The 24,909-nt window shown below is 40.4% G+C and overlaps 1 protein-coding gene across 4 annotated transcripts in view; it reads right to left on the minus strand.

The window, feature by feature from the left end:
* oxr1a (oxidation resistance 1a) overlaps positions 1-24,909 on the minus strand; it is a 177,440-nt gene that overhangs the window by 37,396 nt on the left and 115,135 nt on the right. For 2 of the 4 annotated variants that reach the window (XM_053228056.1, XM_026924548.3), the window contains exons 1-2: positions 20,448-20,740; positions 4,778-4,860 (exon numbers count right to left, since the gene is read on the minus strand). In XM_053228056.1, coding sequence (XP_053084031.1) covers positions 4,778-4,860; positions 20,448-20,601 — 237 coding nt within the window. In that variant the 5' untranslated portion in view covers positions 20,602-20,740. Of the gene's footprint in view, positions 1-4,777; positions 4,861-20,447; positions 20,741-24,909 lie in introns of those variants that run through there. The other 2 variants (XM_026924549.3, XM_026924547.3) reach the window with 1 other exon arrangement.

Consider the following 24,909-nt stretch of genomic DNA (forward strand, 5'->3'; position numbering starts at 1 on the left):
GGTGGGAAATTGTACAGAGACGACACAGATGACGCTCATTTCATAGCATGAAGCACAGGATCCCAATATTCTAGTCCAGAAAAGCTTCCAAAAGCACAGTAGTGTGTGGTAACACTAGTGACAATTACATACAGCGGTGGGTAATCCTTTTAATAATCTGCTATTTGGAAGAATAACAGTCATCTTGAGGCACACGCAGGTCGCAAAACTAATCTCAATAAATTGGCTCAGCATTTGAAATTTGTCAGATGTTAAAAAGGGGTAAAGAAAAAAATCTATGTTTTTGCGCAGTTATTTCTAGACAGTAGCTTTTAACATTAGATAACACTAGAAGGTGAGTAAACGCATTACACCCTAGAGAACATGTGCATTTTATGCTATTTTCAACCACCAGAGCATCCTTGCTCCAAAATGTCATGTAAATACGAAATGCTGAGCAACTTTACTATGCTCACAAAGTCGTCTTTGAATTGGATTATATTTTGTTGTGATGGAAGTAGCGTGATATAAAAACCTGACCGGACTCATGTGCTTTTTGTTGATGCTGCATTCGACTTACCTTGGAAGTGTGTAGTCAAAACGCAGAATTACGGCGTTTTGGACCTCTGTGCGTTCGGTGTGCAAACTGGGAAAAAACATGGACGCCTCCAAGTTGGTCTTATCTTAGCAATAATCTAACCAGCTAACTGTGATGAGTGATGTATATTTAACTCTTCAAACAGCAAAATGTATAGTCAGTGTTACAGAGTAAACAAGCAATATGTCTGTATGTCGATTGAGCTAAAGGAAATACTTGTATATACAGCATAACACATTTAAGGGTAAGTAGTGCTACTTTGTTTACTGTTGCGAGCGGCCATGTTGATTTGATGTCACTTGCTGAACTCGAGGTCGAGGAAACAAATTCCTAAATAGGAATTCAGAGTTGAAGGGTGTTTTCTTTTTTTTTCTAGTCAGAGGTCAGAAAATATGAGTTACGACCTCCCCGCATGCACATGGATCAGAAAGGCAAGCCCCAAGTCCACTGTTTGGCCCTTGAGCATGGAACTTAAACCTACCTGTTCCAGTGGTGCCATATCATGACTGACCCTGCATTCTGACCCCAACTTCCTGACAAGCTGGGATATGCAAAGAAAAAGAATTTAATTGTACTGTGATGCATATATGACAAACAACAGCATCTTCACCAGATTTTATATTGACATATGTATAAACTGAGATTGTCTACAGAGCGTCCAGTTAGGATAAATATAAACAATTTATTCTGAATCCGTGTGAGGTATGCATTGCAGAATTGTCATCTAACTCGAATACTAGTTCTGTATACACTTCATATTTAAAACACAACTGAAAATAAAGACTAGTCAGACCCGAACAGCATCCTTTACTACAGTAACACATACATGTGATGCTAGAAGACCATGACAGGTTATCGGGTTATACCTATATATATATAAGTATATGTAAGTGTATATAAGTATATAGTTATAGTGCCCAGGAATTAAAATACAATTTGAGTCAGCGGAGAAAATCAGATAGCAAGTACTGGAGCTGGCGTGTGCTGACGAAAATGCACATCCATAATCTGTATCTTTTGTGTTGGTAATGAGAAATTAATTTTTTTAAGTTTTCATGGTGGGGTAAATGTCTGGATGTACGAAAATAAACAAAACAAAGCTGCCACTCTCCTGTCAAAGTGATCAAGCACAGTAGGCTTGTGAAGTTTGGACCTGGGTAAAGAATAAATGAGAGATATAATCTTATAATACTGTGTTCACAAGCAGTGGTTTCCAAAATATACAGTGGTATGAAAACAGAAAACCAAGCTCTTTGCATGTGTACACTCAGACAAATCCAATCCTGCAGAGTGCTACTAAAAACTTTTCATTAAGGCAACAGGGAAAGAAAGGTGAAAGGACAATCCCTAATCACCACATAGCATGACGAAGAGTGTCATCATAATGGAAATAATATTTCAGTGGATGGTGTAATCAAGCAGAATGTAAAATTAGAGAAGGAGTGCTCAGACGGCTCCCAATCTCCAGGCCTGAGCTCGCAGTTTCAGCATGACAGTTGCCATAGTGACACTGTCATTACTATAGCCTTGTGGAATGTGCTGCCTAACTGTGCCGCTGATCGTTTACAGGCCTAATTTTAGCTCTGTGGTCATGTCGGGATGTGACATTCTGTCCTTCAGACAACACTGGGAGAAAAAGGAAAAGAGAATAGGATGACTCTCTCCTGCCTCCTGTCTGGCATCATGCATACAACAGCAAAAAAAAAAAAAAAAAAGAAAAAAACAAGTGACCCTGTGCAAGACATGGGACGGGGCTTCTCTGCTTTCCGCTGAGAACAATGTCTAGGGTATTTTGAGACTGCAGAAGAAGAGGAAAGTTTGTGGGCAACACTTTCCTGACCAAAATGGAAAGACTCAATGGCACGAGAGCTAATAGCACGTGAACAGACACAGCTGTGTGTCATCTCATCTCATGGCTGTTTTCTTTACTGCTGTTTATGACTAACCTTGGCACGGTGGATTAATTAATGGACAACCAAGCCACCAAGCAGCTTTCAATCAGTAACCACACTACAACACTTCCAGAGTTAGTCCAGGGGCAGCCATGACTTTTTTGCACTCTGACTGGCAAATTGGTAAAAGAAAGACAGCTTGATACATTCTCCCCAAGGTCACACTAAAATGTCCCGCAACGTAATGTATAAGGTGCCCACTCTAAGTATCATTATTGCAAAAGGCAGACTGTGTTAATGGTTAGTCTAAGAAGTGCTCAGTGGCTCTTGAAAAGGCAGCTGAGACCTGAGAATATTCTCCTGAAATACATTCGGCTTCAGTGGCCATCGAGCGCCTACTGAAGCACCAGCATGCCAGCGACCAATCAGTGGTGCTCTGGAGAATCTGCAAAGAACTGGCCAATATGGCTGAATATATAGCAGAGTTGTCTAAGTTACGAGGGTTAAAATAATACAAAAAGGTTACATTAATCGTGAACTCATACTTCAAAAGATCAACAAGACATAGAAAAAAAGTCTGTTGTGTATAATGTGTTTTTCTTCCACCTCCTCCATCTTTTCCAGAGTCCAAACACCATTTTAAATGATTGAGCCAATACACGGACCTTGCTGAACTGGCTGCTTTCTTGGTAGCTAAGCAGATGGATTGCAGTGGTCAACGTTTTCTCCCCTTCTTTCCCCATTTTCTTCTTGACAAACATTGTTTCTTGATAAAGACTCAAGGCATGCCTCTCTTTTCATCAACCGGAGATTAAAACTTATCAACAATGGTGGTTATGAAGAGATAAGGCCTGGCCTAGAATTGCTCAAATCACAGGAGACATTCAGAGAACTAGTAAATGTCAATGCTCAAGCCACTTTAAAATCTCTGCAATGGCCCTGGGCAGATCGACATGAATAGAGCCATCGGAATATCTTGTCGCCTTCCACCCCCATTTCCTCCATCCAACTCCCAATGAGTGGCAGTTGAAGTAGAGGGCAACTGCTAGGGACAGAAGACAGCGAGAAACATACCCTGTTCTATGCATGTAAACAGAAATGTATATGAAAGGTTGAGGCTGATGAAGCCCATGTTTATGTCCCTCCTTGCCCCTTTCCTCCTCAACCTGTGACAAATCCCTCCCTTGCACCCTTTCCTTGCTCTGCTGAGGAAAACAATTGGCCCTGTCACTCATTCTTAGGCGACAAAGACGGATGTGGCGAAAGAGAAGGTGGGGGAAGGGAGGGGCGTGACGGCTGGAGTGATGCCCAAGCCTGCTGGGCATCACAGGAAAGGCTCTGGAGGACCAGGATGGCAAGCTGCAGTTATAACCCATGACCACCCCACAGCGTGGCACAGATGGCTGACTCGGGTTCTGCTTGGTGCCAGTTATCAACAGGGTCAGGTGCCAATCCGCTGGGCTCGGTTACAACACCGGTGGACAGCACTGGCCATCAGCGGCAGGAGCGCTGGCTGGTTGTCTATGACCCAGGCAAGGCTTGGGTAAGAAGGCAGTCTGCCTGCAGCTGGAAATTTGAGGGTCATTTCAAGAACATGTGAGGCAGAGTAAGCCAGAACCATTGCTCTCTTCTCGCTTCTTGTCTCACTGGCTCAGTCCCTCTCCTTTTTTTCTCTTCATTTGTCCCCCCTTCTCTTCGTCACCCCTCCTTCCTGTCTCCCTTTCATTCCCTCTCTGTCTCTCTCTCTCTCTCTCTCTCTCTCTCGCTTGTTGTGTGTATATGTCTCATGCTCTTTCACTCTCTCACGTCACACAGACACCAAACCAACAAAAAATGCTAATGTGCATGGAAGGTCATTTGTCAACACTGCTGGTATGCATGTTAATGACTGACAGGAACGAATGCTTTTTCACAATAATCCAAACAGAGAGAAAAACTACAAATAGCTATAAAAATATATATCTCAAACACACACACACACACACACACACTTGAAGGATCGCACAGCTGTTTCTCTTCCCATATCCTATCCATGTTGTTTACATCCAGCTCCATCTTCCTGCACACAGTGAACCGACGTGGGACATCTGACGCTACTGACTTTCCGATCGGGATGCGTCCGAAGAGAAATGCAGCATGCACACACGTGCCGATGACTTTGCTGTAAACATGCTATATTAAGTATACACAAACGCCGACAGGAACATCAGGATGCAAAGTGCACAAATCAGGACAGGACACTGAACCAAACAAACACATGCACATACACACAGACAACACAGCAAAAAGGAATAAGGCTTTCACTTACGGAATACTCGATGGTCCCTTTGGGTCGCTGGAAGGACATACGGCGTCCATCCTTCTTGTCAGGCGTCTTCTTCTGGCCAGTATCTGAAAGCAAGCGAGGCAAGGTGCGCATTATGTTCATTCTCCTCTCACAGCTTGTCACAAGCTGTCGCTTTTCCCAGCCTCGTGGCTAGACAGCTCATTCGTCAGTGGCGTTCGAGCAGTTCCTGCCAGCCAGCTAGTGCTGTGAGCCGATCCTCTCTCGCTGCTTTTTCTCTACACTCTCACTCTTACTCCCTCCCTTCCTCCCTACTTCCCTCCCTCCTGCTCCCCCTCCCTCTCTCCTTCTCTCTCTCTCTCTCTCTCTCTCTCACACAGAACGGCAAAATGACAACAAGAGAAGGCGTCTTCACCTTGTTCTGCCTCCTGCTGTTTCTGTTTCATGCATTCAGTGACCTCTTGTAAGGGTGGCCACGAATTTATATATATGTGTGTGTATGTGTGTGTGTGTGTGTATATGTGTGCGCACGTGATTCGGCTGCAAAGTATGCATCTTCTTCCTAATTGGGGACTTATCTGCCGGTTCTAGGTGGGTCTGTGTGTGTTTTGAGGACCCGGTGTCTGGAAGATTTGTGTGTAGGTTCATAAGAGGTATCCGGGATGTTCAGTTAGCCCTGCATGAGCAGTCTGAGTCTAACAGGTTCCTCACTTGAGTTTGTGTGACAAAAGAGAGGCTCAGCTGAGGCACCATGAGTCATACACCAGCCCTGCTATTTCTGGGGTTCTGCGCATTGAGGAGACAGCGAAACCAGGGAGTCTGCTCTGCTTTGATCACTGATGTGCGAGCAAAGATGTGCGGATACAGCTTTATGTTTTTTAGGTGGCAGCGCTGGTTTAAAAAAGGTGTAAAATTTTAAAGAACGTTGTGTAGCATATGCAGGACTGCAACTGAAAAGATATTTTTAAAAAATGATTCAAAACTAAGCTAACGGCTAGAGAAACTTTCACAGCTCTGGTATTTTGACAATTTATGTCTATGAAATTCTTAGAACTAAAGGTGAACTCAAATTTGTATTAAATCACAAGCAAAGGTATGCCATTCTGAAGTCTGATTTACCTCAGAAATGCAAAACAATCAATAAAACACACACCAAATAATACAATATACAAACACAAGCTTTGGGGTTAATATGTATGAATTAGTGGTTTAAATAATTACTAAAAGAATGTTGCTCTGTTCTGATGAGTGACATAACAGTTAACTTTGATAAATGTCATGATCATTATCCTAACTGCATATCTAACAAATCCAGAAGAAATTTTACTTAACTAGCCAACCAATAATTATACTTGTTAGATAGGTTGGCTGTTTTTACAAGTGACCGCTAAATAGAGCTAAGCTACCGGTCGGAGTACAAGCACAGGGCATTGCTAATTTAAACAGTGAATAAAAGTCTTTCCACATTGTTTTAGTGACAAATCCAGACTAGTGATTTCTCACATTGTGTTTATTGATGTTCTTGTAATTCTGCCCTCTCTGATAGATAAATGCTACAGGTAGAAGAACATTTCTTATCAAGTCTTATTCTGTACATTTATCCACTGCGAACGCAAGTCAATACACCTTCTGAGCAAATTCCAGAGATGATATACTTTTGAATCGTGATGTGGTCTGTTGTGTTGAATGGTATGTTGTGCATTTGGTGATGCTTTTCTGCTCACCATGGTTGTAAAGATTGGTTAAGTGGGTTATCATAGCCTTTCCTTGGTCAGGTTGACCCAGTTTTGCTGTTCTCCTCTGACCTCTCTTATCAACAAGGCATTGCAGCCAGCAGTAGTGCCGCTCACTGGGTGTTTTTTTTTGTTTTTTGCACCATGCTTTATAAACTCTTGAGACTATCATGCATAAAAATCACAAGTAGATCACAAGGTTGTAAAATAGTCTTGCACCAACCACCATGCCAAAGTCACAGAGAGTCACATTTTTCCCCCCATTCTGATGTTTGATTTGAACATTAACTGAAGCTCTTGATCTGCACCTGCATGATTTTATACACTGCACTGCTGCCATGTGATTGGCTGACAGGACTGCATGAATGAGCAGTTCTGAGCTGTTCCTATTCAAGTGTCCAGTGAGTGTAGAAGCTTATTTGTATTTTTTAAGCTTAATGCCTTGCAAAAAAAAAAAACAAAACATTTATACAGAGAGAAAGGGAGCAAATGAAACATCTTTACGTTTGATAAAAAAAATGTAAACCTGTATTCAAATATCTGTGTTATAATATTCATATATTTGTGTTATGTGCTATAAAATAGGCCTTTTCACACAGCGGCCTTACAAGCAAAACAAAGAATCTAATATGTGTCTCACAGGGACACGAGCTCCATCAAATCCCTCGAGAGTGAGTCAGTCACTCCGCAGCTCTGGAACATTCCTCCATCAGCTGGTTCTATCTCAGCAGCTCCACTATCCTGACATACTTTTAAAAGACATTCATTTACTACTCATTTCACACCCTGTCCAGCACACAATACTTCAGGAACGGAACAAGACAATGCACTGGAAATTAAACATTCATCTTATATTTTAGTAGGAGATAGTAATAGATCTTCTGTCTAATGCAATCATGGATGTGTTTCTGTGTGTTTAGTAGGTAAGGCGTCTTGCATAACGCCTGAAATTTTACTACAAAATTTGACTAGAGCAAGCCCAGAGGCAGCGTAGGTTCCCTTTCAGCAGCTGTACCACTGAAAACAATACTTTAACTCCCAACACAGATAGGTTATATTGTTCCATAGTATCCACAACAGGTCTTTCACCTATCAGTACTTCCTTAAAGGCAAGAACGTAATTGCAGCCAGCAGTAGCAACACAGTGTAAAGCTGCCCCTCCAGTCACATGACTCCACTTCTGAAAGCCTTGTGTTTGCTCACACAAAGTAGCCTCTCATGGAGAGATTCTTCCTGGCCAGGGATCAGGACTGAGCTTCACCTTTAGCTAAGAGAATCACTGTCAGGGCAAGACAGATTGTCAAGACTAAAGCTCACCAGTCAAATAACAAGTAACAAGCGGGCTCAGTAGACTAGCAGTGTTTTTCCCTCATTCAACCACCATTTTGAGATTTTTTTTTTTATTTGGTATGAATATTTCACCAAAATGCACTGTAAAGTGGTATGATGCACTTTGAAGCTATAGCTCGAGCTTTGAATCCCACTACCTGCTGCAATATACACATCTGCAGCAGTGTTGCATTAAAAAAAAACTGTTTTTTAAATTAATATTTCAGAAAAGTGTACTGTGTTGTCATGATATTGATATTATATTGCCACATTGCCTAGTCTTAGTGTGAACACTACTGGCATCCATCGAATCGCACTGATATAGATCTATATGCACTCCTTACATCAACTCTGCTATGACATTCAATTGACAAACATAGCACAGGATAATGCATTTATAATTTTTCCACTTATCATAATCAATAACCTTGATATTTTATATGTGACGCTTTAAAGATGCATTTTCTCCAAAAAATCTCTTCTTAAAACTTCGTAAAAAATTATAAAAAATAAATACTTCATCTTTCAAAATAAATTCTCTTTTTATGATCGTGATGTTTATTATCTTTTGAAATGAAGTGTCTCCTGTGTTTTATGCCATCTAACACACTATCTATCTGTCTATCTATCTATCTATTGATCTACTGACACCTCTTTAGACTGCATTTAAGGAAATAAGGAGGAAACAGGCCACGTCTGGCCATTAAACTGCTTATCAGTCCATTGTCCAGTTACTTTTGAGCCTGTGAAAATGGAGGGACTCCCAAAAAAAAAAAAAAAAAAACGGCCGTAATTCCTTACATCTTGATTGCTTCATTTCAAATCCATTGTGGTAGTGTACACAAAATTGTGTCATTGTCCAAATATTTTTGGACCTGACTGTGTGTGTGTGTGTGTGTGTGTGTGTGTGTATGGTTTTGGGAAAGTAGCAGTGCATGCAGTGAATGTGTAAAAGAGACGAACGCCTTTCTGACACAGAAGACAACCAGGCAATTTTACTTTGGCAACTTGGTTCACTGCCAGCTGCAAAACTGCCCAGCTGAAGTTATTTTTAGTTCACCCACTTATTTGCAGCTGAGAATGGTGATGGATGCACCATAATAAGCAGGTGGGTCATGAACACACCAAGAGAGAAAGAGGAAGATGATCTATTTCAAACTGTCGCAACACAATATTTTATATGTTGTATCAGACCCGATAGTTTTCTATTGGATCAGTGCCATGCATTGCACATTACACACCTGCAACATCACTTGCCTGAACTGACTGATTATTCAAAAGTGTTGTGGTATAAAGTAGGTTCATCTACATGTGGGCTCCGCAATTCAATAATCACCTGGTTTAGAGGGTAGGCTGAGAAATCTCCCTGGACTGGAATAGGGAAAGCCCTGACCCACACTGTAATGTGTTTGCTTTATGTTTTCGAGTGTTCCACCTACACACAAGTCACAAAAGTGCTCACTGGAATGTATATGAAGATTAATCATATGCATTAGAGATGTAATGCGTGGAGTGAATTCTGAACAGTTAAAACCTCCTTGAACCAGTGGCAGCCATAACTGGTAACTAAAATATATAGAGCGTGCGCTGGGCAGATAGCGCCAGATCAAAATGACAGACATGCACAAGACATCATGCAGTTTATGACCACATAGTAACAGTTAAAAAGAGCTCTTCATTAGCTTTCAAATGACGCCAGCCCCATGCCACTGTGATCTACTGTGCCTGAGAAAGAGGTAGTGGAGGTCATTTTAGCCGACTTTGGAACTCTATCGCCATTTAAAATGATGCCTCGGGTGCTGCTATGAAGCTCAATATGTATCAATCGATCATTTCCCCAAGGTCAGAGATTTTGTTTATTCAATCAAATTTTTAGGAGAAATTATAAATTTATTTATTTATTTTTAAGATATTTTGTTTACAAAATTAATCCTCTGTTTATGGCAATTTTTTTATTTATTTAGTTTTATACAGACAAAATGCACACTGTTTTACATTGTTCATGATGCAGAAATAAAAAAGGAGTCTTTTCAGTCATAATTTTCCTTTATGAATTTATGAAGATAGATAAAAGTCTAAGAGTAGGTATTTGTAAGCAGGTTTTTAATGTACAAAAAATTTAAACTGACAACTGTGTTTGTTTAGAGTTTTCATCTTACACATTTTTTGTTTGTAAACTGTGCAGCCTGGCTGAAAAGGCCTTTAGTCATTAAGCTTCTGAGAATCTGAGAATTTGGGAATCATGGTTCAAAACTCATCCCAAACAAGAACTACATCTTTTTTTTACTTATTCCTGTAATGATAGGACGTGGCTCATTTAAAGTTCTGTTAACAATGTTACTTTCATCACAAAAAGACTTCTAATCAAGTCTAATGCTAATTTCATTTACAGGCAAATTTTGGACGCATACTGTAGTATGAGTTCCAGAAAGACAAACTGAGTGAAAATCTATACTACATTCTATGTTATCTTGAATCCACTGATTATTTCGAGAACTTTGATTAATGTTGTGCTAAGACAAATCAAGGATCATAGGGATCATGACCTTTAACCCTGCAGTATCTAAGGGGGTGGGTTTTACACAACACTGACAACATGCACAAAAGCAGTTGTGTTTCCTCACATGACTACAAGTGTTTCTTGACTGCTCCGTCTGCACAAATATCCCGAAGGAGGTGGGTGCAGGGCATCGCAAAGCTGCTAACACATCAGACACACATGCACATACTCACACTAGTGGGAATATGAAGGAGAAAATCCACAGAGAAATCGCACTCTGAGGAGAACATCCATACAGACAATACCTAGAGACTGTGAAGTTATGTATGAGGCACAAAGACTTGCACCACCATGCTGCCATTTTGGAAATATTAACATGAACAGACCTATAGTCTAGTTTTCTACAGAGGATTAAAAGATTGTCACATGATTAACACATAGATTTAAAATTTTTTTGATTTTCAGATGCAGAAAGTAAATACACTGGTGTGTCACGCTGTTTTCTATCAACAGTAAAGGACCATAAAAACTACTTTTTCAGTTAAAAAAAAAAAAAAAAAAAAAAAAAAAAGACCAACAATTTTAGCAAGGGTGATTGGAGAAGTTGGTCATGTTCACATGCTTCCTGATTCTATTACCAAACTTTGTAATTTTCACACACAACTTCCAGTCAGCATCCTTCCAGTCAGCACTGGTCAGAGGTAGACTTTCTTGATTAACTACCTAATATGTTGAAGCCTGATGAGTGCTTTAGGCCACGTTTGGCGAAGCATGCGAGACAAGTGAAGCTAAAACTTCTTGCTCAGGGTCAGCAAGTCCACCTCGCACAGCAGTGCACTCGCCCACTCATGGCCTGGCCGCTCATTTAATCACAGCCTTAATTCATTCACCTTCATTTAATTTTCTGCTCAGAGAGGTGGCGCAATTAGTGTGAAGAGATGCCTGTACTGGGTGCCATGGCTTCAGGACACTGCAGGACATAAACAGAGTAGCTGGTAGCTGCAGTTATTAGTGTGTGCGTGTGTGTGTGTGTGTGTGTTTGTGCTGGGACAGCAGTTTGGACACTGCATCGGAGGGGTGTGGGCTGGGGAGTGTTCACTACTCTCCCTCATTAACACCCGCTTAAGCTCAATTCATCAAACCCTGATCATGTCAGTGGCTCGGTGTGTCACCTCGTGCCAGAGCTTCTCGTTAACACGCGCTCTGGAGTGACTAATTGCACCACGCTCCTTCCATCCATTTGGTGCACAAATGTGGCATTTAGTTTGCAAATCAAATCAACCGACGGCTACGGTATAGTTTTCATCAAGTCTGCAAAGCACTGTTAATTTTCTGCTTGTTATGTTTTCACAGTAGCATAATGTATAAAACGATGCACTGTTAAGAGTTTCAGTTAATGATTAGAAAGAGACCCTGTGACCCCCAACTGTGCAGTTTCTGTGCCCACTGTAGCCTCAGATTCCTGTTCCTGGCTGCCAGGAGTGGAATCCGATGTGGTCTTCTGCTCTTGTACTGCATCTGCCTCAAGATTTGACGAGTCCTGAGATGCTTTTCTGCTCACCACGGTTGTAAACAGTGGTTCTTTGAGTCACCGTAACCTTCCTGTCAGCTCAAAACAGTCTGGTCATTCTCCTCTGACCTCTCTCATCAAAAGGTGTTTCTGCAAGCAGAACTGCCACTCACTGGATGTTTTTTTTTTTGTTCTTTTCACACCATTCTGTGTAAACTAGAGATTGTTTTGAGTAGGGCTGCAACTAACGATTATTTTGATAATCTAATGATTATTAGAACGATTATTCGCCTAATCAGCGATTAATTCGATGATTAAACAGTAGGTTTTAATCGGTTATCCAACTTCTGCAATGGGTTAAAAGGTTGTGTTAAGCTTCTTCTAACTAATAAACAAAACCAAAGAAATCCCTTCATCTTTTGAAAATGTCTTTTAATGAACTTAATGCCAACTGAATAGGCCGACCTCGTTCATGTTTTTCATTCAACCGATTTTGTCCAACTCAAAATCACAAATGCAAACTCTCACTGTTGTTTTAACCTTTTTTGTATCTTTAAGTAGAATATAAAAATAAATTAAAAATAAATAAATCTCAGCCGCATTACAGACAAAAACAAAGCATACAGGTTTGAATATAAAAAATGTATCTTAACTAAAAGCCAGCAGCATTTTCATTTGAAAAGAAAAAAGGATTCTGTTAATGTAAAACAGAGCTTTTATTTTTGGATAAACTATACCTTTAGCGATGATTTATTTATTAATTTTCACAAGCTTCACGCTTGGAATTCCTTAACATTACGATAAACACAAGACTAGACCAGAGCTAGGTCAAGCGTTTAGCCATGCTAACTTGCTGCTTCCAGTGCCTCTTCATATGTTCCAACATGTATGTTTTGACCCATGGCATGGCAGTTCCGTCTTGCAAGTGTTACACCAGACAGTATTTTTTGTTTTTAATTTCGTAAAACGTTCGCACACTGTGCTGTATCGACGCAGTTTGGACATTTTCTCTTAGCACTGTGTCTGCTTCTAGTGGAGTGCAACTGGGCAGGCTGCATTAGTCTTTAGATACAGCGCTCCAATGGTCAAACCACGTTATTGCCGGACCTTACATTAGGATCTATGAGATCAAATGACTATTCGACTACAAAAATATTTGTCAATAATCTTTTATTGTCGACATTCTCGATAATGTCGTCTAATCGTTTCAGCCCTAGGTTTGAGTGAAAATCCCAGGAGATCAGCAGTTTCTGAAATACTCAATCCAGACTGTGTGGCACCAACAATCATGCCATGATCAAACTCACTGAGATCACGTTTTCCCCCATTCTGTTGTTTGATGTAAACATTAACTGATGCTCTTCATGTGCAGATGCATGGTTTTATGCATTGCTCTGCTGTCACATGATTTGCTGATTGGATAATTGGATGAATGTGCAGGTGTACAGTGTATACTTCATGGCCTGAACAACACGTCATGCAAAACTGCATAACAAAGTCCCAACCTATGGCTGCTGGGTCGTCATCCGTGCGTGTCCATGTGATGACCTCTATCACCTGTTGATCTGTGGCTTTTGTGGTGACACCAACCTCTCCAGTTACACCCCCAAATCAATACAAAGAGAAAAAAGTGCTGAGATAAGCTTAAGAGTGCACGGACACTGAAACACAATATCGTACTGTCCCACAGTGCCCTCAAATCCCCTGCCTACTCGAGTATCTTAACAAAGTTTGACCTTTTTAAACAGGTTAGAAGTCAGCTTTTTATACTTTGTCGTATTGCTAAAAGGAATGAACTGCTGAAATCAAAACAGACCTTTTGTGCCTTGTTAGATACTTCATGTCCCTGGTCATACAATAATCTAAAAAACAAAACACTTGTTTTTGTGATATTCCACCCAAACGAAATGACTTCCTGATATGGTTTTACTTTTAGCGTGCACAGAGGACAGACGGTTTCTGTATCACGAACACGTAGGTATGTAAAACCACTGGCAAAACTCTCCTGCTAGCACCACATGCACTCAGCTCACAGTTAACTCTTTCATGCATCGTGTCCATACTTAGGGACAGTCAATTTATGGCTCTTTTTTGTGTTTTGGAAAAATATAAAATGTAAATCTCCTCCAAATTACTTCAGAGCATTACTGTAAATTAACATAAACTTCTGTAGCTGGCTAGACTACTTGTCATTCTCAATCTTTACTAACTTTCTACATTTAAAAAAAAGTAAACATTTTTTGTATCAGACTCCACTGATTGCCTTAGATTTTTTTTAATTAGTGTATTGTTTTTTTTTTGGAAGATATTTTTGGGGAAGGTTTCTTTTTAGCTACTTGCAACATGCAAAAGTTCAAAACTGTGTAAATTTTGTATGTTCATAAATTATATTTTCTGAAATTTTTTCATAATTTTAAACCTGAAAAGTTTTGAACATTGGACAGTCAATTAAAAAAAAAAAATCAGGCTTTTTTTTTTTAATACTCATGGACAATCCATTTACTGTTTAATATAAGTAATATTTAGACAGAATCATAATTCATACCTCACGCAATTTTACCTTTTAAAAAAGAAGAAAATATAAAAGAATCTGGATATGTGTATAAATAATGTATACATGAAAAGGTTTAAACATAATGAGAGAAAATAAAGATGCTAACCAGACTTAAATAATATTTGAAATGCAACGACGGAACACCACATTTATAGACAAAACTTTGCCCAATGACTTATCGCGGACACAAACATGACGCACTACATTAGAAAACTTTATTAGTAGAGAATAATCATGAACTTGTTCATTTCTCTTAGGCTGTATTAATGCACTTAACTAGCTAACTAGTCTACTGTAAATACATTAGCTACCACTTTTCAGCCTTATCAATTACGTTTCAGGGCAACCAAAACATGAAACTGGGCAGCACACTGTAGTGTTTACAGCTAATGAATTTATGACTTGTCCATCCCTGCATATGCGCAACATATAATATTACTATTACTTATTATTTTTATGTTATGATTTCCATTTCATCTTTAAAGTAAGCATTCAGGTAGGCCGAGCTTGTCCTAGATTTGTAGAGAACTCATACTTCCCCTCCAGCTCTTTCTCAGTGTGGTGCCTACGAACAAAAATACCCCTCGCCTGATTTCTAACAGGAGTGTGATTTGGATGCAAAACAGCAAAGAGCAGACTCTTTAAATTTATCTGCGTGACTGAGAAGCACATGAGGCCGTGCCATGACTAGTCAGTGAACCTTCCTCCTCTGCACTGACCTCGCGGCACATTATTCATCTCCCACCATGTGGATACTGCTGACAGCTTCAGTACAAAATCTATATCTCCCTTCAATCCGGCAGGGGCGGAGAAATAGAGCAGGTCAAGGGAGAAAAAAAAAACAGCCGTCACTCTTTGGTGCTACATGCACAGACTTGGTAAACACTTTTTTAGTTTGGCTTGAAGTCAAAGTCTCACCAGCAATCAGACGGAAGGGGAGGCATTTGACGTGCAGCGTGTCTGCCCCTCCCTGCCAGTTTGGCATTTAGACTGCATGAGTGAGAAGCAAATAACGGCGTGCCAGCCACAGCCTGCAGTAATCAATGGCAGGCTGAGGTGAGGTCATGGTGGCAAGCCACGTGAGTTGGATCTTCTGTTTCTGCTGCTCTAGCTGGCTTTTACAGGCTAATGAGGATAACAATGAATGAAAGCTAACAGGCACAGTTAACATTTACATAATACTTAATGACTCACTAAATGTTGCTAATAACAAAATGGAGCTGTTGAGGCTAGTTATCATTTGCACATTAGCACTAACATGGGGTGTCTCAGTCGGGCTTTTTTTAATGAATCTAATCATTTAAGATCTTTTTTGTCGATTTTTGTTGATATTACAGATGCATAATGAAGAGTTCAAGTAAATTAAAGGTGCAGTTTGTAACACTTAAGTTCATTCCTAATCCTATATTAATCAATTAAGTACTTTAAAATCATATTTTAGAGTCATTCACAATATTACCATGCACTGAATTTTCCTTGTTTCTTCATTTAAAGTGTTTGTCTTCATTTAAAGTGTTTTCTGGCCCTGACAGTAGCTCTTCTACTTGCCAGAACAGAGCGGCTCAGTTCTAACGGCTTTCCTAATAAAAGAAACTCAGAAAGCTCTCTACAAAAAGGGTCATGTGAAGGCTTGTCACTGTGAATTTACAGACTGCTCTTTTAACATTAGAAAATGAATTCATCTTCGGTAAGCACTTTATCCTGGTCAGGGTCATTCGACTGAAGGTCAGAACGCCTACCTCTGACTACGAAAAAACCAAAGAAATCGCCCCTCAACTAAGAATTCCTACTCAGGAACTCGGGATAGTCTCCTCAATCCCAAGTTCAGCAAGTGACTCTCAATTCAACATGGCTGCTCACACCATCAACTGTAAACAAAGTAGCGCTTCTTAGGTTTAAATGATTTACGCTGTATATACAAGTCTTCCTTTTAGATCAATCAACATAAGGACATGTTCGCTTGTTAAACACTGGCTATAAAAATGTCTCCCCACTTCGACTGCAGAATTAATACTGAAATTGTACACGTCGGTACTCAGACGTAACTACAGACTTGTCCGCAATTCAGAGGTGTGTCTCGGTTATGTGTGATTATTTTTTCCGGGGAGACATCCTAATTCAAGATATTGCTTATCTTCAGAATTTTCTATGTATAGAATTTTGAGCTACACTTCCTTAAAGTGAGCTGTAATCACAGCAGATGACTGGTCAGTTTATTAATTTGACAAATCAGAATAGCAAATTAAAAGCATGGCCATGTGGCCTACAACTGGCACACACATTAGGATTCCATGACCTTTATTTAATGGCCACATTAAATTGGGTGCAAATGGTAGCTGATATCAATCGATTAAAGTATGCTCTGAGCATGCAGGTACATTCCTATTATCTACATAAAACTTTCCCACATAAATGTGACTGAACAGGTTGCCGCGCTAAGATCCTGATATCAGGTTAGACCAGCTTCTAAGGCAGGGTTTTACTTGCTTTTAAGATATCAATAAACTCCAGTATAGTCAGTATAATTCCGTGCGCAAGAAATTTCCCAGTTTGCCCAAAGCTTGCAACTCTTGCAAAAGATCATACGTGAGAAACTTTAATTCTGAGTGTCCAGAAACCTAGATTCCTGTTGTTACATTCTAAAGTGCCGTCAGCTTTACACAACACTAACCACACAATTTCCTACTGCTAAGAACTTGATACATGTGCGCTTGCCGTGTCTGCAGCTACTGAATGGTTGCGTCATGGGGAGAATGCATTAACAAACTGGAACGTGGAGCCATAAGTCATAAATCTTTTAATGGGTGAAATCAAAAGCATGATTATATATTCAATATACATAGCATTGCCGTAATGATTTCCTCCAACATGCACAAAATACCTAAGACTGTCTGGCTCGCTGGTCATTGCTGTGTTATGTGTCTCTTATGAAAATGCACTCCTGCTTATGGGGAGTAACTGTCTCTAATACCTCTAATGTCTTTCTGTGCCATTTTACACGAAGGGAAAAAGCAGTGCACTTCATTCATTTCTACTCTAAACAGAGTCTGCAATTAAACTGCCTCCGAACCTGCCGTGCCTTAAATACCTAATGGTGCATCTATTTTTTTAAAGCACCACTTCACCTTCTTAGCTGTTCTTCAAAGAAGGTTGAAATTCTGCTGCACTAGTTCTTTGGTGGGTTTTCACATTTGGCATATGATCAGATTTGTACCCAGGATCGATTCTGGACTAGTTTGGTGATACAGATTCATTTTGATCCTTTGTTTTGATTAAAGATTGTAGCTTAACTGTACAATTATATACATTACATATCTGGCATGTCTTCCTGCAGGAACACCTGATGTGGCATGCAGGGTGTCACTAGACATGCATTTTGTACAAAGCTTTGAGTGTGAGCAATCCCACCATGAAGGTAACCTTGCACCAGTCCTATTAAAATGGGCTTTTACAATGTTGCTGATAGAGAATGATGATAAAATGGGAGCCGTCACACCGCTAGCCTACATGCAAAATTCTGTGACTTGATGTTATATGCATAGCAAATTAGGTGGCTCTGAAACAGGAAGTAGTGTGACAATTTGAATAGCTTTAGAGTTAAGTTGATATCAGATCACGGTTTTGAGTAGGACCGTAGAACAATTTCTGTACAAAACTAGGGTGAAGCAAATATAAACAAATAACATCCTGAGTACTATTTTTTTTATATGTACTCCAAATGACCAAATGTGCATGAGCAACACTAAAACACTTTTACGACCCATTGCTACGCAATGCACCAACCATTCAGACTTCACACATGGTCACATGACTGATTTGCCTATTCCAACACACCCAGTGATCTGTAAACAAGAGACACTAGCTCAGAGGTTAAGCTTGTGTGCTACTGGCCAAAAGGTTGTGATCTCAAATCCCAGCAATGCTACAAGAGGGTCTTTGAGAAGGCCCTAAACTCAAGTCAACTTACCAGCTATTTACCAAAACCTTCAGGGGTTTGAATTTGGGTTGCTAGAAAACAAATGAAGCTCAAATCTTTGCGCTTGAGTATGACACCCCTGCCCTAAATTGTTAACTTCCCTAGCAGTGACTAAGCTTTCTTTCAAACTGGGATTACAATAAAACAACCACCTCCTTGGAAGTAGATTAAAAAAAAATAATAAAATAGCAGAAGCAAAATCCTTATGCATACCAGGAAGCTCTCTATGATTGATTGCGAAATGTAGGCCTTGTTGGAGAGGGAAGTCTACTGGCATGACGCCTATTAACAATCAATATGGAAACTCTGTAGGCATTTTAAAAGCACATGCTATCGAATGACAGGCAGGAGAGGAGGAACACCTCTACAGAATTTTTTTGTCCAGGATGGCTGGAAACAAGCCCTAATAATAGCAGTGTTATTACTAGAAAACATGTTTTAAAAGAGATTAAGGAAGAGTTTGGAGCCGTTCGTTGCCAGGCAAATGAGGACAACATGAAACGCCCTGTACCCTGATCTTAAGGTAATAAGTAAAATTTTTTTTCTGCCCATTAGCATGCAAGGACAATGAGCCAGGCATGTAGGCTGGTAATGTTAGTGTATATAACATAAGCAAGTCAAGTATTTTAAATGATTGCTTGCCCATGGGTTTCACTTCATCCTGTGCCGTCCTGCTTTTAGATGAGCATCATAGTAGCAGTCACAATCTGAGTTTTGTTATTTTTCCCTCATTTTGTCCCTAATGTGTTCTTGGCCAATTCTCATCCACCAGCCAGGTCTCCCCATTATACGAGAGCTACCAGTCAGGGCTAACAGGCTTGCTCCGAGACACACACGAAGCCAGCCAACCGCATCCTTCCTCAAGGGCAGTGTTACACACCTGGAGGAAAGTGCTGTCTGCCCTCTTCCACATACATGAGCTCACAGACCCCCACGATTGGCTAGTGCTGTTGTAATTGACAGGAGAGAGAGAGAGAGAGAGAATGCAGTCCCTCCCACCCAGAGAGCATGGCCAATTTTGCTCTCTTGGGGAATAGATGGCTGCTGCATTGCCAGGATTCAAAGTCACAATCTCTGGACAACTGAACTGTTCTGTTCCGTTGTAGTGGTGCAAAATCACCCATGAGTGAGCATGTCACAGTCTCAATCTCAACTCTGAAGAACTCTTTAAGATGGCTGTGATAGCAAAATAGGCCCGGAAATCATAGTGCAAACAGGGCAGAATCGCACAGACACACACACACCCACTACGGACAATTTAGAGATGCCAATCAGCCTACAACGCATGTCTTTGGGCTGGGGGAGGAACCCTGGGTACTCAGAGGAAACCACCAAAGCCCAGGGAGAACATGCAATCTCCGCGTACACAGGGTGAAGACGGCAATCAAACCCCCAACCCTGGAGGTGCGAGGCAACAGTGCTAACCACTAAGCCACTCTACCCCCAAGTTACTTTATCTAGCTGATTTCCTGACCAATGGTTTGTTGTTAAGACCATTAAAAGCTTAATATTTTGCCATTTTGGGCTTGGCCCAATTTTTTTGTCCAGGAGTGTGTACGCACACACACACAGACACACACACACCTACATATAGTTCTGTAAATTCTTTGTGCAACAGGAGTAGTGTTAAGTGAATCTGCATTTGAACATTATTGTTATGTCTAATATAACAACACCACTATATTGTGTTTTCTATGGAAACCTGCTGTTTAATAGACTCCATTTCATCACATTTGAAGTTATAGGAGAAGTGAACGTGTATGTGAACCGTTTAATGCTTAAGTCAAAGCAAAAAGTTTTCCCCTGTCAATGTCAATCCTTCATGACACCCCTGTCCACGTTTTTAGATATAAATATTAGCCATAATTAAAAAAAAAACCTCTGTAAAATTTTAAAAAAAACATGGCCACGCTGGCTTGTCAGTACACAGCCCACACTGAGTGAAGGGAAATGCTAACTCGCTAAGTCTGTTTGAAAACAAGCCAACGACTTCCCGCTTGTTCCAGTTCAAAACAATATTTTAGCACAACTTTTTTTTTTTTTTAAAGAAACTTTAAATAAAAAGAAGTGCGTTTTGGGAGCGTTGTCAGACCTGTGCTGTGAGTCTGGGCGCTGTTGGCGATGTGAGAGAGCTCGGAGTAGTCTGTGAAGTGAACCTCCCGCACTGTGGCGGGCCACATTCGGTTAGAAATCGCGTCTCTGACAGCTCGCGCACCCGAACCCGTCCACGAGAGAATGTAGTCCATGCTCGCGCCGTTCACGCGCACATCAACGAACGCTAATGGAGCGTGACAACGGGTGAAATCGTGCCGCGTGCACGCATTAATGCAGAGAAATACCAGCACACACTCACGTACACACACACACACACACACACACACACACGCGTACACAGAAACAGGAACTGAAACGGACATTAACAACTGCGAAACTTTCCCCCCCCACCCGCGCGCGCGCCGTGCTTCAGTTTGGAAATATCCTACTACTGTATTCAACACTACTTTCTGTTCACTACACTCACAGCATTTCTATCTCTAACTTTTCCTAGCCTCTTAAAAGGCTTCTAACAACCAGAGAGCTATAATGGTTCTAGATTTGACCATATTAATGGTCCTCCTTTATCGTTGTCCTATATCATGCAATTCATTTAAAAAGAGCCATTTTAGCACATCACGATTAAACACAACATGCGCAAGACTGATGCAAACGAGCCACCGCATGCAGTGGTGCCAGTCTTTTCAGGGGAAAGTAGCTACTGTACGCTCAAATAGATCACCCAGTGACGTCACGCACTAATTTACATATTCACCGGATCATCCTGGGGGAGGGGGAGGGGCATGGTGGCTTAGTGGTTAGCCATGGTGGCGTTCCATGTTCTCCCTGTGCTTTGGGGTTTCCTCCCCCAGCCCAAAGACATGCACTGGAAGCTGATCGGCATTTCCAAATTGTCCGTAATGTGTGTCTGTAATATCACGAGTGCAGGCTAAAAGAATCAGTGGTACCAAGTAGTTGTGACATGAAGGAAATAGTTTTAGAACGAATATCTCGCGTCTATTACTTATATATAGCCAAAAGAGGGTTTGCGTAGGTGGGACAAGCAATGGTGGTTAGTGATTGGTCTTTAGGAACAATGGTGGTTAGTGATTGGTTGTTGTGAACAATAGTGATCAGTGATTGGTCTTTAGACACAATGGTGGTCAGTGATTGGTTGTTGGGAACCATGGTGATCAGTGATTGGTCTTTAGACACAATGGTGGTTAGTGATTAGTTGTTGTGAACCATAGCGATCAGTGATTGGTCTTTAGACACAACGGTGGTCAGTGATTGGTTGTTGGGAACCATGGTGATCAGTGATTGGTCATTCGTTCACTCATTTTCACTTTTATATTACTGTCTTACCCTCAGGGCAAAATAAGCTGAACATAATCTCTAATATCCCTTGGAGCATATAAAGGCAAGTTTTGAAATGTAGTCATCTAATATCACTCTTTTAGTATCACTTTTAGTAAGACTTCAAATGGGTTGAACAGATCAGAAGGGTTAAACAGTTTGTCAAAAGAGTACATTATAATAATTGACTATTATTAGCATACTATGCTACTAGTTCTAGTGCAATACTATGATTTGGCATGCAGCCAGTTTGCTATGGTGCAAATGCATGCCTGCTAAATGTGTAGAGCAAACCAATCAGTTTCAGTTCTTGTTTTTCTTGTTCGCTTTATTCGTTGCACAAACGAAAATATTAATGCCAAGAGTATTTAAATTTATTTATTTAGTCTACTTAATAAACTCAGTAGTAATGTATACTGTAAGAGCCCTTCCAGTTGAAGACAGAAGTATTTTGTTGATATTGGTTGTTGCTGTGTGTTGGTGATTTTTGGCTGTGTTATATATGCATTTCCCACATAGAACATTATATGTATAGGTTGATTGCCTTAAGCAGTTGTTCCCCTCTGATTGGGTAATACTTTAATAAGCACCATAAGTTTCACTTCCGTTTTGTTAGTTGATGAAGCTATTGATATATATATATAAAAACTTGGTTTCAAGAGTCTCATTAAGTCATGCGTCAACTATATGCTAGGATTCAATAGCTTAAGTGGGCATATTGAATGATTAGAAGGAGCCACACTTACATATACATTACACATTAATGACACCACAGAGCTGCTGAATTCTCGAATCTAATAGGTGAGAAGGTGTTGATTAATTCTAAAGCAGCTCAAGGCATATCACAGGTTTACATTAAGGCACTTATATAATGTTTCTATAGTAACACGGCATCCACAGGGACTTGTATGGTGGATGCTTCACATAATATAAGACTGAATTAAATACGTTATTTAACTAAGAAACTTGCATAACTGTTGATATGGTGAAGTTGTTTGGAAGTTTACGGAAGGAGTCTCCAGTGTCAGCGCTTTGTAACGAGCAGTAAGTTTTCCGTCCAACTTCTGCACAATGAACTTTGCCCTTTCAAGTTCCTCGGTAACATGACAAGGTGTGTTTGTCTTGTTAACCTGACGTGAGATAAAAAATAAAGGCTGGTGAGGGAACGCCTAATCCATTCTCAGCATTCTAGAAGCTAGAAAGCAGGTCTGTGCAGAAGAGGCAAGAAAATTAGGCTGCCTACAGCGTGATTTCATGAATAATTCAATAAATAAAAACCGAACTGTAATTATCCTGTAATAAACATTACTGCAAAAGCTGTGTAACAATCTCTAGTGTAGCTCCCATCCTGAAAGGCTTTAGCATCACGTTGTTTAACACATTTTATTCCACTCTACAAGAGCTTCACCATTAGCAGGCATGGCAGTGCAGTGGAAATGTGCAGCTCTCACTGTGGCACAAATGAGGCATGTGCTGTCTAGTCTATGACAGGAAAACTTAATAAGGGTGGGAAATTCCATTTGCTCTGTAAATCTGTAATTGCTGATTTAAAAAAGTTTTCCATGACAAGTCAATGGAGGAAAAAAAAAGGCTCCAGGTAAGAAATTTACATTCTGGTGTCAACATCCAGTCACTGCTTCCTTGCTAAATATAGAAACAAAACAATTCTACTTACACACACACACCCACAGTCTCTCTCTCTCCCTGAGGAGTGTATAAAATCATGCCAACACTATTCAGGAGTGCAATAACATTTCAGCCCACATACAGCTTAGGGACTTTTTAATCTCATCCATTCCATTCCCTCTACTGATACCTCTTATCTGTTAATATGTAAGCAATTGCTGATTACTTTTTTTTCTGTATTTATTAAATTAGAATTGCATCCCAATAGGTAACAGCTAGAAGTGCTTCTTGTGCTGAATTTAAACAGGTCCAGTAATCCAAAGACACAGGCGTCTAGCCCTCTGCTGGGGAATTCGAGTATTACAGCTACACCTCATCGACTAATCCACTCTCTCAGAAGACGTCCCAAATGCCAAGTGTGGTCACAAGGCAGGCACAGACTTGTAGCTGGCAGACTTAAAAAGAAAAAAGCCTTGCTTTCACAATCACCACCTCAACTCAGACCTAAAATCCCATCTCTGAGACTGATGCACTTCATGCAGGTTTCATGTGTATTCAAGTCATTGTAGTCCATAAGTATTTTGATCAAATCCATCGGGTATTAGGAACTAATAAAAGCAAAGGAACAAATCAGATATTCTGCAAATGCAACACTGCAAATGCAAAAGCTGGTGCTGGCATCTGCTTATGGTTCATTCACTGCAAAGAGAGTATTGTGCAGGTCTGGCTATGAAAGTTGTTAGTACTAGAAGTAGGTCAAGACAACTAGACCTCATCAGACTGTAAATTTAATGCAAACGTGACGCCAAGTACCTTTAACTAAAGCTCAGTTATTACTGTGGAAACACCGACAGAAGTGTACGATGGGACAACAGGGAGAATAGAAAGCTGAGATTTGGAAGCAGAGCATCGCTGGTCGTTTAGAAGCTCTCTAGGATCTGTCTTCATTGTGACCCTGCAATTCAGTCTTGCACACACCAGCCCTACTGGGAAGAAGCTGTGAGCAATAAATAGGTTTTAAAAGGCCATAGAGGCTGTGCACAGGCCTTGTTGTGCTATAACATACTGTATGTCTGCACAAAAAAAAGCTGCCAGTGCAATCATCATGCCGTATGTTACACGCCGGGCTCAGGGAACTATTGTATTATATGGAAGAGAGAGAAAAGGTAAAAAGAGAGAAGGGCAAATGTTCACCTCTTATAAAGACTCAAAGATACATAGTCATGCATTAAAAAGTTGTTGCTTAGCGGGGCCCTGGCTGTAATTAAGACAGAGTATAATTTGAGCATCCCACGTTATATGTAACTATAAGTGGATACAAAGTATGGTGTGTGATTTTTTAAAAATAAAAAAAATTTAATTGTTGGCTCCCAGCTAGCACAATAATTCAAATCCTGATGGTGCCACAGCCATCTGTCACATTCACTCCTGCCAATCACAGCGACACCAGCCAATCATAGGCATCTGTGAACTCATGTATGCGGAAGAGGGTGGATAGCACTTTTTTCTTCATGCATGTTGCACTGCACTGTGACCCA

The sequence above is a fragment of the Pangasianodon hypophthalmus genome, chromosome 22, assembly GCF_027358585.1.
Source record: "Pangasianodon hypophthalmus isolate fPanHyp1 chromosome 22, fPanHyp1.pri, whole genome shotgun sequence".
NCBI classification, from domain to species: Eukaryota; Metazoa; Chordata; class Actinopteri; order Siluriformes; family Pangasiidae; genus Pangasianodon; species Pangasianodon hypophthalmus.